Source organism: Aethalodelphis obliquidens, unplaced genomic scaffold (assembly GCF_003676395.1).
Source record: "Aethalodelphis obliquidens isolate GAN/ISIS:26980383/991018 unplaced genomic scaffold, ASM367639v1 scaffold24, whole genome shotgun sequence".
Taxonomy (NCBI): domain Eukaryota; kingdom Metazoa; phylum Chordata; class Mammalia; order Artiodactyla; family Delphinidae; genus Aethalodelphis; species Aethalodelphis obliquidens.
Window position 1 is genome coordinate 14,510,750 of NW_020837968.1, and position 12,779 is coordinate 14,523,528.

Sequence of the window (12,779 nt, forward strand, 5' to 3'; positions counted from 1 at the left end):
ATACATACACTACCAAATGTACAATAGAGAGCTAGTGGGAAGCAGCCGCATAGCACAGGGAGATCAGGCCCGTGCTTTGCGGTGACCTAGAGGGGTGGGATAGGGAGGGTGGAAGGGAGGCTCAAGAGGGAGGGGGTATGGGGATATACAGGTATGCACATGGCTGATTCACTTCGTTGTACAACAGAAGCTAACACAGCATTGTGAAGCAATTATACTCCAATAAAGATGTATTAAAAAAAAAAAAAGAAGAAGAAGCTACTCTCGAGTTTGTTCAGAGTGCATAAGTTTCCACGGAGCAGGTTATGGGCCGAAAGTTCTGCAGTTCTCAGAGCGATCTGCCAGTAGGAGCTCCTAAACATTTAAAATCACCCATTCTGCAATCTGCCATCCACTTGCACTGTTCCCTGCGCTGCAATCACGCAACAAAGTGGGCAGTACAGGGAGCGAAGGGGCAGTGGAGAGCCGGGGACCGTGAGGGCGGGTGAGGAGTTACGCTGAGTCGCAGGGCCCCGGGAAAGGGGAGAAGTAAAGCGAAAGTGACCGTTCCAGAGACAGTGGGCAGCCAGACCTCTGGTGTGGGGCCTCCCGAACCGCCCCCAAGGGCACCCGAGCATCCCAGTTCGCTTTCTGCCTCGCTTCTCTCGGCTACTGCCTGGTCCTTGGCACCCAGTTAGGCGTCCCCTCCCTGCGCACAGCCAGTCCTTTCGGCGCGCGGAAAGGGTGCCAGGGCCTGTGCTTGGGCCAACTCTTGTTCCTCCCGCTCGCCTGCAGCCTTGAGCGCCCGGGCGCCCTCCCCACGCCAATCGTTGCCTAGTCCGCGCTCAGACCCACGCTCGCGATCGCTGGGTCATGGGCGCCGCCGGCTCGTCCGCGCTGGCCCGCCTGGGACTCTCCGCGCCGCAGCCCCGACCCCGCTGGCTCGGGGTCGCCGCGCTGGGACTGGCCGCGGTGGCGCTGGGGGCCGTGGCCTGGCGCCGCGCGCGGCCCAGGCGGCGCCGGCGGCTGCAGCAGGTGGGCACCGTGGCAGAGCTCTGGATCTACCCCGTCAAGTCCTGCAAGGGGGTGTCGGTGAAGGCGGCGGAGTGCACGGCCCTGGGGCTGCGCAGCGGTCACCTGCGGGACAGGTAGGGCCGGGCGCGGCGACAGCGCAGGACCTGCTGAGGAGGGAGAGAGCGGGGCTGGGGAGCTGGGGCCTGTCCCAGGGTAGGAGAAGGGAGGTTTGCCACGTGCGTGTCCTGGGCTGCTTGTTGGATCCTCTGCCTTTGATCCTGAAGCTGGAAAGGTGAAGTTCGTGTCTGGTGCAGATTTGGAAAGGTAGTGGAGGCAAGATGTTAGCGCAAGTTCCTGTGCCCTAAGACACAGTGAGGCCAAACAAACCGAAAGGTTGGAGTTTGGAGCAGAGAAAGGTTCATTGCAAGCCCACGTAAGGAGACGGGTGGCTCAGGCCCCCCAAGACCCAGAGCTCCCTGAAAGGTTTTGGCAAAGCATTTTAAAAAGTGTGACAAAGTGAGAGAGTGGCATGGGCATATATACACTACCAAACGTAAGGTAGATAGCTAGTGGGAAGCAGCCACATAGCACAGGGAGATCAGCTCGGTGCTTTGTGACCACCTAGAGGGGTGGGATAGGGAGGGTGGGAGGGAGGGAGATGCAAGCAGGAAGAGATATGGGAACATATGTATATGTATAGCTGATTCACTTTGTTATAAAGCGGAAACTAACACACCATTGTAAAGCAATTATACTCCAATAAAGATGTTAAAAAAAAAAACCAGGTGAGAGAGGGGGGTGTCACAGGGTATGTGATCAGCTCGTGCACAGTTCTCCAGCTGGTTGATGGTGAGGTAAGAGGATGGTGTCACAGGGGTTAACATCATCATTCCTTTGGCTCCAGGAGGCCTGGGGCTATGCACTTTTGGTCATCAAGTAGTTAACATCTTCCATTTGATGGGGGGTTGTCACATCTGTAAAACAATTCAGGAAATGTGCATCACATACTGTTATCGGGCTTCCCTGGTGGCTCAGTGGTTGAGAGTCCGCCTGCCGATGCAGGGGACACAGGTTCGTGCCCCGGTCCGGGAAGATCCCACATGCCGCGGAGCGGCTGGGCCCGTGAGCCATGGCCGCTGAGCCTGCGCGTCCAGAGCCTGTGCTCCGCAACGGGAGAGGCCACAACAGTGAGAGGCCCGCGTACCGCAAAAATAAATAAATAAATAATACTGTTATCTAGGTACTTCAGAGAGGAGCTAAACCAGAGGATATGGGGAAAGGGCCTGTCCTGGGAAGGCCTCGGAGAGTCCTGCTCGGTTACAAAGCCTCTGCCCCCCACCCCCTGGAGGAGAGGCTCTGTAAAAGGACAGGGTCCGACCGGTTATCTCCAAGGCTCTTTCTAGTTCTAAGCTTTCTGATTCTTAGTATGAGCACAATCGTAGAAAAATAAAACGTTATTGGCACTAGTGGGTAGATGGGAGCAATGCTGAAACCAAGTTCAAGGACACTGGCTTTGGCCTTGCTGGGGTTTGCCCCTCACAGCTTCTGGTGCTGGGGAAGGTGCTTGGGAGATGCAGGCGGTGGGGGGCCTGACCCACTTTGATACAGAATGAGCAGAGCGAAGTCTTCCTTTGGGGAGAGGAGGTGACAGGTAGACTGTGCGTATAATACTTGCCATTAAAACAAAAGTGTGTCCCCTCCCCCCAGAGGCAGGGTGCTTTTCAGTGAAGAACTCTAAAGTCCCTACCTACACAGGGCCTGGCACATAGAAATGTCATCCTCCTCCCTCAGAAAAGAAAAGGTGCCCTGACATTTTTCTCCCCCCAGAGGTGAGTCCACAGACACATACTCATGGACACAGAATGGTGCAGCTCGCTACGTGGAAAGCACCCTTGACAGAGAAGGATGCTAAACCCTGAAAAGAGTGAACAAGGAAGAAGAGAACCTCCTTCTTTGTTTCCTTGGGATGAAGATGCTTTCCTGTTTGGCTTGGGTGGATTAGCTGTGGTCCTGTGTCTAGGGGGAGGGAGGTTTGCAAATTGGTCGTTCAGGGAGCCTTCTAGAGAGGCTGTTTGCTGTCCTGAGATCACTCCAGGACACGTGTATTATTTTCTCTTCTCTGAAGACTGCTGTCCTCTTAAAGAATTGTGGGCTCCCATGACACTGAAAGACTTCAGCTTGTTGTAGAGCACCGCTGTGTGTGCAGACCATGTAACTCGTGGGGCATTTTCCATCCCCTTTCACCTCAGATTTCTAATCCTGGAGAGTTTTTTTTGTTGTTGTTGTTGGGGGTACACGGGCCTCTCACTGTTGTGGCCTCTCCCGTTGCGGAGCACAGGCTCCGGACGCGCAGGCTCAGCGGCCATGGCTCACGGGCCCAGCCGCTCCGAGGTACGTGGGATCTTCCCAGACCGGGGCACGAACCCATGTCCCCTGCATCAGCAGGCGACTCTCAACCACTGCGCCACCAGGGAAGCCCTGGAGAGTTTTTTTAAGACTATAATTTCCTGAGATTACCATGCCAGACCTACGGACTCAGAATCACCAAGAGTGAAGCAAAGTCGTGTGGGGTGTTTAAATCTCCCCAGGTAATTCTGATGCCATCATGAGAGGGTTTCCTCTGTGACCATTAAGAATAAGAGCATTTTTCAAACCTATTCAAGTGTGAAGGCTTAGAAAAGCCTTCTGACTGCTGGGAAGACCTCAGGCAGAGTGACGAGGCAGATTCTCAGGATGCACACCCAGAGAAAATGGACTTGTGCTCCTTCCTTCCTCACGTGAAGGACTGGGGTTATTTCACAGAGAGATTCAGTTCTTATCTGTGTTTCCTCTTTTCACCAGAATAACTGTTGCTTTCCCCCTGCTCATGGTCACTACATTGCTGTGACTCTTGCTTCCATGGAAAGAGAATATTTGTCCTTTGCTTTTCTGCTCCTGTGGGCATCTGAAAATAGATGGAACTGTATCAACTTTCCCTTGTTTTGAACAATAAATGCTTGGGGTGGGGTGGGGTGGTATGGAGACTGGGATGAGGCAGGGAAAAACGATGGCATAAACTTTTATTCAATGGTTCATAGGCAGCAGATGCTTAACTAAGTCCTTTCAACAGATGATGTAATTTAAGCCTCAGAACGATCTTGTGGGCTAGGTATTGCGTCCACTTCGCAAATAAGGTAACAGTATCAGAAAGAATGAGTATCTCACCCAGGATCACAAGACTGTTATGTGCTGGAGGGTTTTGAACTCAGATCTCTGAGTGCAGCGCTCATGCCCCTCCTATAAAACCAGCATGTGATTTACAAGGGCAAGGGTTGTGCCAAGGATCAGGAGACCCCAGGCAAAGTCACTTAACCTCTCTGAGCCTCATTTTTTTATTCATTTGCAAAAGACGTTGAACTTGATGATCTCCAAGACGTTATCAAATCTAGATTTTATTTATTAAAGGATAATTGAAACTCAAAAGCAAGGAAAGAGCTCTGCTAAATGCTGTTATTCTCTCTGCTAAATGCTGTTATTCTCTCAAATTGAGAGTTCAATCACAAAACTACAAATAGTCTAGAATGCAGGAAAAGCCTGCCTTTATTTATTTCCAATTTGAATCTGTGTCTTTGGAACTGTTCTAAGAAGCCAAGAACGTCCTCTCTAAGTGCTCTGTACCTTAAATTTCTAGAGCGATTTTGCTCAAAGCCTTTAGCATCTCTGTGCGAATGCTTGGCCTGAGAGCTCTGAGCTTTGAGCTCAAGTCCATCCAGCAGAAGGCTAACACTGGCTGCTTGGTATAGATGCTGGGAGGGCATGGCTGCCCTCCCTGACCTTGTAAACCCTCACTGTCCTCAGCAACCGTGTATGACTCGCCCGTTGATAAATCCAGCCCTTCATTTCTTCTGCATAGACTATTACCTCTTGGAGACATGAGTCTGCTAAGTTCATTATCCCAAGTGTCATTCCCTCCTGCCCTTACCCTCCAGCTCTCTGTGGTAGGGCTCCTGTTTTCCCCCCTTTTCCAGCTCAGTCATTCCTACTTCCCAGGTCAGTTTGCCAGTTTAGAAATGGACTTTCCAGTTGTCTTGGACTCTGCTTCCTGAACACGGCTGTTGGTTGTTCAGGGCATTGCTGTTCTTTTAGAGACTGAGCTCTGGTCTCTGCACTGCTCTTCATGCCACATACTCATGTTTTCTTTGTAAAATGAAGATGCTGGCATTCAGGGTTGCAGACGAGAAAAAATGGGTGGTGAAAAAATCCACACTCCAGACACATCCTTTCTTTCCGAGCTGGCAGAACAGAGGTCATTAGTCATTCCCTGCGCATCATTTGTGTGCAAGAGGTGAAAACTATCACCATCCCGGTTACAGGGTGATGGGGGTGGCTGGCTGGGATATGTTGCCGATGGCACCTTTGCATCTTTTTTTTTTTTTTTTTTTGTGGTACGCGGGCCTCTCACTGTTGTGGCCTCTCCCGTTGCGGAGCACAGGCTCTGGACGCGCAGGCTCAGCGGCCATGGCTCACGGGCCCAGCCGCTCCGCGGCATGTGGGATCTTCCCGGACCGGGGCACGAACCTGTGTCCCCTGCATCGGCAGGCGGACTCTCAACCACTGCGCCACCAGGGAAGCCCACCTTTGCATCTTTTATTGTGGTCTTTCATCCTACCGCAGTGTTGGGCTGCTTGCAAGTTGCCACCTGCCCCTTCCATTGCAGGATTAGCACAGAACCTCTAGCCACCACTTCTCCTGCGACGTCCCAGGGCTTAACCCCCAGGTGATTATACAACAGGCAAGAGTGGAGGCGTGGCTTGAGAGCCAGAGTGAAGGGCTAAAGTTGGGGGATGGACGACAGGTGAGAAGACTCAGCCCAGGGAGGGGGCTGACTGTCAGAAATAATGGGCCATGGTGGGGGGTGGGGTGGGGTGGGGGGGTGTCTCCTGTCTGGACATGTGTCTGGTCATGTGCAGCTCTCAGGGCGAACCTTGTCTCAGAGGGGGACGGGCCACGTTGGAAGTTCAAGTGCAGACTTTGGTGGAGTTCATCGGAACAGAGTCATCCAGGCCTCTGCACCCAAGGGTGAGGCTGGAAATAAGGAACGGGGCCCAAGCCCGAGGGAATAGGGCTGTCACAAAGTAGACAGGAAATCCCTGGGTCACAGAACCCACCCTCACCCCATAGGTGAACGGGCTAGAGAACCCTGGGAACCAAAGATCCCTAGAAAGAAAAAGGTGGCCTCCTCAGAGGGTCGGAGACCTACTACTGTCCAGCATCCTCGACTCCTGGGAAGAGTAGCCGCGGCAATTCCTAAAATGCCTTTGCACTCTCACCATCCCCGCCGCTGTACCCTCGCACCAACGCACATGCCCGTTAGCAGGGCTCAGGACCCAGCCCCTGTCTGCTGGCCTGGTTGCAGGGGAAGGGAGTTATCCAGAACCTGGACAGGGATAGGTTGCCTGACTGGGAGGTTCCAGAGGGCAGATTACCTGCCAGGGTCAGGAGACCCTGGGTTCCCTGTGCTGTGATAATAGCAGATGTCCTCACCAGGTTATTGTGAACATTCCATCTGGCTCCAGTCACATTTTGAAATATCTCCCTCCTTCTGGAAGGGGCTGTCCCTTTTATCCTGCTCACGTGTGGGAGGCCCCAGCGTTCAGTGGTGGCTCACGCATCAGAGCCCGCAGAGTTCCTCACCCACTGCACTTGCTCTGTCTAGAACAGCGATGTTGAAACTCCTTTCCCCTAGGGGTGGCATGTTTTTCTTTCTTAGTCATCAAATCATTTGTGCAGCGTCACCCCAAATGCATGCTCTACTATCGATAAAAGCCTAGCCAACCTAAGCAGGTCAGCCTCCCATTCCATTCTTCAGCTCACCCCGCACCCCGCTGTCCCCTTGGATGTGATACACAGCGTGTGAAAGCTGAGCCTACAACGGGGGCGGAGGGAGGTGTCTCTAGAAGGTGAATGGAGTTCCTATCTAACACATGATTTGCATGAATTTCTTTCTTCTCCAGCTTTATTGAGATATAATTGACATATAACATTGTGTGGGTTTCAGGTGTGCAATGTGATGATTTGATGCACATATATATTGTGAAATGACTCCCATGATAAGGTTAGTGATCACATCCTTCACCTCTCATAATTTCTGCTTTGTTGTTATGGTAAGAGCATTTGAGACTTTTCTCTCTTAGCAACTTGCAAGTAGACCATACAGCAGCGGTTCCCAACCTTTTTGGCACCAGGGACTGGTTTCGTGGAAGACAGTTTTTCCACTGACGGGGGTTGTGGGGGGGGATGGTTCGGGCGGTAATGCGGTCGACGGGGAGCGACGGGGAGCGACAGGTGAAGCTTCGCTCACTAGCCTGCCACTCACCTCCTGCTGTGCGGCCTGGTTCCCAACAGGCCACAGACTGGTACCAGTCCACGGCCCGGGGGTTGAGGACCCCTGCCGTACAGTATTATTAACTATAGTTGCCATAATGTACATTACATCTCCAGAAATTTTTCCTCTTAGGATCTCTTTTCCCTCTTTGACCACCTTCACCCATTTCCTCCACCCCCAACTCCTGGCAACCACCAATCTACTCTCTGTTTCTAGCAGTTCCCCCCTTTTTATATTTCACTTACAAGTGAGATCATACAGTATTCGTCTTTCTCTGTCTGACTTATTCTCTTATTGCAACACCCTCAAGTTTCATCTGTGTTGTCACAAAATGCAGGATTTCCTTTGTTTTTATGGTTGAATGATATTCCATTGTATAGATATATTTTCTTTTTTCAAAATGGAGGTAATATTGGCTTATAACATTATATAAGTTTTAATGTGCGTATGAAGAAGAAAGGCTGTTTAGGGGTTTCCTGATCAGGGTCCGCACGCCCCAGCAATTTAAACCCAGCAGAGGCTGGATTGCGTCCACTGGAGTCACAAACATTCAAGACCTTTGTCTAGAGTTTCAGTCTGCTTGGGCCATTAGTTGGTCAACCCCATCTTGTTCCACAGCAAAAAGACCTGGAAGACATTCTGCTTCAACCAGAGACAGGCTCAGAGGAGTCTCTGACCAAAGCAAAGACCCAAAGTAAGCAAAATAGTTGCCCCAGCAGTTGAGAAGGTCCCTACATCAGCCTCACCAGAAGGATTTTCAGGACTGGGGATTTTCATACATTGGCCAGATGTTCTTTTCCAGGGCTGTTTGTACCAAACAGCCAAAGAGTTTTGGACCCCCCAAATTTGGCTAGACCTGGATACTGTCTGGAAAAAATTGTTGGGTCCTGAGTTGGGGCAGAGGGAGGGTTTTGATGAAATAGAAAGCTAGAGGGAAGCTATGGAAGAAGATTTTCTGATGCGCCCTTGTTTGTTTCTTGGCAGGTTTTGGCTGGTGATTAAGGAAGGTGGACACATGGTGACTGCCCGGCAGGAGCCTCGCCTCGTGCTGGTCTCCACTACCTATGAGGATGATTGCCTTATCCTCAGGGCACCAGGCATGGACCAGCTGGTTTTGCCGAGCAAGCCACGTTCTTCAAACAAGATCCATGACTGCAGGTGCTCTGCTTGGGGGCCTCTGGGGATCTGTGACAACTGATTTCCCTTTAGGTTCCACCCTGCACTCTGCCTTGCTACACTTTGCATGCTAGATGATGAGACTGGTAAAGGAATTACTTAAGAGAAGTCTAGTCTATGTTGGGATCAAGCCAGGGGTCAGGTATGAGTGGGTGAAGCAGAATATTGCATTAAGGGTATTGAGATTTGCTTTCATCAGATATGGCAAGACATGCAGATACAGAAATGACTGTCATGAAGAAAGAAGTTTTTATACTCACGGATCCCTAGAAACAGGAGGCTCATACCATGCAGGGCCACATGGGGAAATACCAGGTCGGTCAGGAGGCAGAGAGGGCAGGGGAAAATGTGAACACGAGTCTTTATTCTGGTTTCTACAGGCTGTGGGAAAATTGGCTCTGGGGCAGATGGGCTGTCCCTAGTTTTCTGGTACCTGGTCCTGGATGATTAGAGCAGGGGACAGTGGCCAGGGTATAAAAGCACAATGGTACGGACAAGGGGTGAGGGCTCTGGATTGGCTGGTTTGCCTATGAAAGCCTAGTGTTTTACTATCTCTAGGAATTGACTAGCCCTGGGAGGGGTAGTTCCTTCAGCATCACCAAGTCCCAAGATGTCAAAGCATCAAAAATATAAAAAGGAAAAAGTCATGATGAATACAGATATAGAGAGGATACAAAGGGCCAGTGTTTAGGGTTTGTCTCCTTTTATTCAAGTAGGATGGACTTCTATTCAGAATTGCCAGGCAAACAAGGGCATTAGTGGAGACGTTACCACCTGTATCTCCTGACTGGAGATTGTGTTCCATCTGATTGGAATTGTATTGAATTGAACTTGAGGCTCAATTAGAGAAAATTGAAATGAATTCATATATTTATTTATTTATTTATTTATTTCAACTGTGCCTGGAGCATCTCAGGCACTTAAATAAATGTTAGTGCTTACATAGTTAATATCATCTTTGTTGCATAGAGCCTCCCTATCCATGAACGTGTTATCTTTCCCCACTTATTTATGTCTTTTTCCTCCCCATTTATCTATTTATTTATTTATTTGGCTGCATTGGGTCTTCGTTGCTGCGCGCGGGCTTTCTCTAGTTGCGGCGAGCAGGGGTTACTCTTTGTTGCGGTATGTGAGCTTCTCATTGTGGTGGCTTCTCTTGTTGCAGAGCATGGCCTCTGGGCGTGAAGGCTTCAGTAGTTGTAGCAGGCAAGTTCAGTAGCTGTGGCTCGCGGGCTCTAGAGCGCAGACTCAGTATTTGTGGTTCATGGGTTTAGTTGCTCCACGGCATGTGGGATCTTCCCAGACCAGGGATCGAAACTGTGTCCCCCACATTTGCAGTTGGATTCTTATCCACTGTGCCACCAGCGATGTCTCTATTTATATCTTTTTTTTTAAATGACTAATTTACTGAATTGTAGACTTTTCGTTTCTTTTTTCAAGCTTTTTATTGAAACCGTTTTCAGCTTGTTAGGAAGAAACATCTTAGTTTCAGATCGAAGTGGCCCACACAATTGCAAGTTTTTACCTTAAACTGTTTCAGACAGGAACTTTTTAATTTATTTATTTTGGCTGTGTTGGGTCTTCGTTGCTGTGCATGGGCTTTCTCTTGTTGCAGTGAGTGGGGGCTACTCTTTGTTGCAGTGTGCGGGCTACTCATTACGGTAGCTTCCCTTGTTGCGGAGCATGGGCTCTGGGTGCGCAGGCTTCAGTAGTTGTAGCATGCAGGTTCAGTAGTTGGGGCTTGCAGGCTCTAGAGCACAGGCTCAGTATCTGTGGCACATGGGCTTAGTTGCTCCACGGCATGTGGGATCTTCCCGGACCAGGGAATGAGCCCGTGTCCCCTGCATTGGCAGGTGGATTCTTAACCACTGTGTCACGAGGGAAGTCCCTACCCACTTATTTATATCTTATTTTACTTCTTTGAAAAGTTTTATACCCAATCAAAAAATGGGCAGAAGACCTAAATAGACATTTCTCCAAAGAAAACATACAGATGGCCAAGAGGCACATGAAAAGCTGCTCAACATCACTAATTATTAGAGAAATGCAGATCAAAACTACAGTGAGGTATCACCTCACACAGGTTGGAATGGGCATCATCCCAAAATCTACAGACAACAAATGCTGGAGAGGGTGTGGAGAAAAGGGAACCTCTTGCACTGTTGGTGGGAATGTAAATTGATACAGCCACTATGGAGAACAGTATGGAGGTTCCTTAAAAAACTAAAAATAGAACTACCATATGACCCAGCAATCCCACTACTGGGCATATACCCAGAGAAAACCAAAATTCAAAAAGACACATGCACCCCAATCTTCATTGCAGCACTATTTACAATAGCCAGGTCATGGAAGCAACCTAAATGTCCATCGACAGACGAAGGGATAAAGAAGTTGTGGTACATATATACAATGGAATATTACTCAGCCACAAAAAGGAAAGAAATTGGGTCATTTGTAGAGATGTGGATGGACCTAGAGAGTGTCATACAGAGTGAAGTAAGTCAGAAAGAGGAAAACAAATATCGAATATTAACGCATATATGTGGCATCTAGAAAAATGGTACCCATGAACTGGTTTGCAAGACAGAAATGGAGACACAGATGTAAAGAACAAACGTATGGACACCAAGGGGGAAAGCGGGGCGGGGTAGGGTGGTGGTGGGATGAATTGGGAGATTGGGATTGACATATATACACTAATATGTATAAAATAGATAACTAATAAGAACCTGCTGTATAAAAAATAAAATAAAATTCAAAAATTAAAAAAAAAGTTTTATAATTTTCTCTATAATAGAATTGTACATCTTTTGTTAGATTTAGTCCTAAATATCTTAACTTTTTGTTCCTATTTTAGATGACAATTAAAATTTTTTTTTCTGTTTATCTTTGGTAGTATTTATTCTTTGATCATTGGTGGAAATTTCCAGTAAAACTGCCTGGATTTTCTTTATAAAAATCCATTTAAACTTTTATGTCTTCTTAAGTATTTTTAGTAAGTTATTTTACTTTATGAATTAGTAGATTACTAACTAATGTTAGTTCTATTGTACTCACACATGGAGATTCAGTTTTTTTCTATGGGCTGTTGATGATGGAACATTTTGTATCAGAATGTGGAAGCAAGTACTTTGCATAAAATTCTGAGAGAACTCTTTTTTCTCTTTTGGCCACATCGCATGGCTTATGACATCTTAGTTCCCTGACCAGGGATAGAACCTGGGCCCACGGCAGTGAAAGTGCTGAGTGCTAACCACTGGACTGCCAGGGAATTCCCAAATTCTGAGAGAATTGAAGAAGGTGGAATGGCAGAGGGATAGAGTCTGTTGCAGGGGTGGGAGGGAGGAAGGATTAGGGGAGGGATATGTTTCAGGAGTGGGAAGGGGCACTGGATAATCAGTTTTCCCTTGCCCCACTGGGTGCTTTCTACTTTTCAAAGTGCCCACACTAAGCTTATCTGAGTGTATGGAAGCTGAGGGTAGAAGTGTACGCACTTATACACGAGGGCTCTGGTGAAGGGTTTGAGGGAAGTGCTCAGCCCAGGAACAGATACTTAAGGAGTTGATGAACGGTGCAATCAGATCTGTGTGAGATAGTAGACTGGTTGGTTGAGGAGAGTTTTAGGGGAAAGGCTGAAGGCTCTGAGAGAGAGGACTATGAGACGGCAGGGGGACTGAGGCCAAACAGCAGCTCCAAGAAGGGGGTTTAGAGAGAAGGAAAAGGCCAAAAACATCAGAAGAACAGCATGGAGATTTGACAGTAGGTGGGCTAGGTTGTCAGAGAATGAGGCGTGTGTAGCAGTCAGACCAGGACTGTGGGCCTCGGGGTCCACAGTTCACCTTGGATTCCCTCACATACATCACCCCAGGAGCCTTCAAGCTAGGAGAAGCACTCACACAGAGAGGTGCAAACACTTCCTGTGGTATCAGAGGGCGGGTAAGGGAATCAATTTCCAGATCCTCAAATCCCATAGGTTCTCCCTCCAACAGTGATCTTAGCTGCAGGGGGCAAGTTCTCCTCTCCACCTCCCCTTTGTACAGATGAAAGGCTTGCCCTCCCCATGTCTTAGTAGGGAGCACTGCTCTGGGAGGGGAAAACCTATGGGGCCCAAACAATAAAATATACTGGTGTTGATAAAGGAGAATGTCTCCAGTGATGGGGTAAAGTCATTCTACAAGATAGTGGTTCAAAGTCTTTGTCTTACGCTAAGATTAAGGAGCCTCGAATCAAATTTGCTGATAAA

At 48.8% G+C, this 12,779-nt stretch overlaps 1 protein-coding gene across 2 annotated transcripts in view; it reads left to right on the forward strand.

The window, feature by feature from the left end:
- The first annotated feature begins 255 nt into the window (after positions 1-255).
- Positions 256-12,779, forward strand: part of MTARC2 (mitochondrial amidoxime reducing component 2) — a 34,345-nt gene continuing 21,821 nt past the window's right edge. For both annotated transcript variants that reach the window (XM_027122229.1, XM_027122230.1), the window contains exons 1-2: positions 256-1,127; positions 8,342-8,515. In XM_027122229.1, coding sequence (XP_026978030.1) covers positions 853-1,127; positions 8,342-8,515 — 449 coding nt within the window. In that variant the 5' untranslated portion in view covers positions 256-852. The remainder of the gene's footprint in view (positions 1,128-8,341; positions 8,516-12,779) is intronic.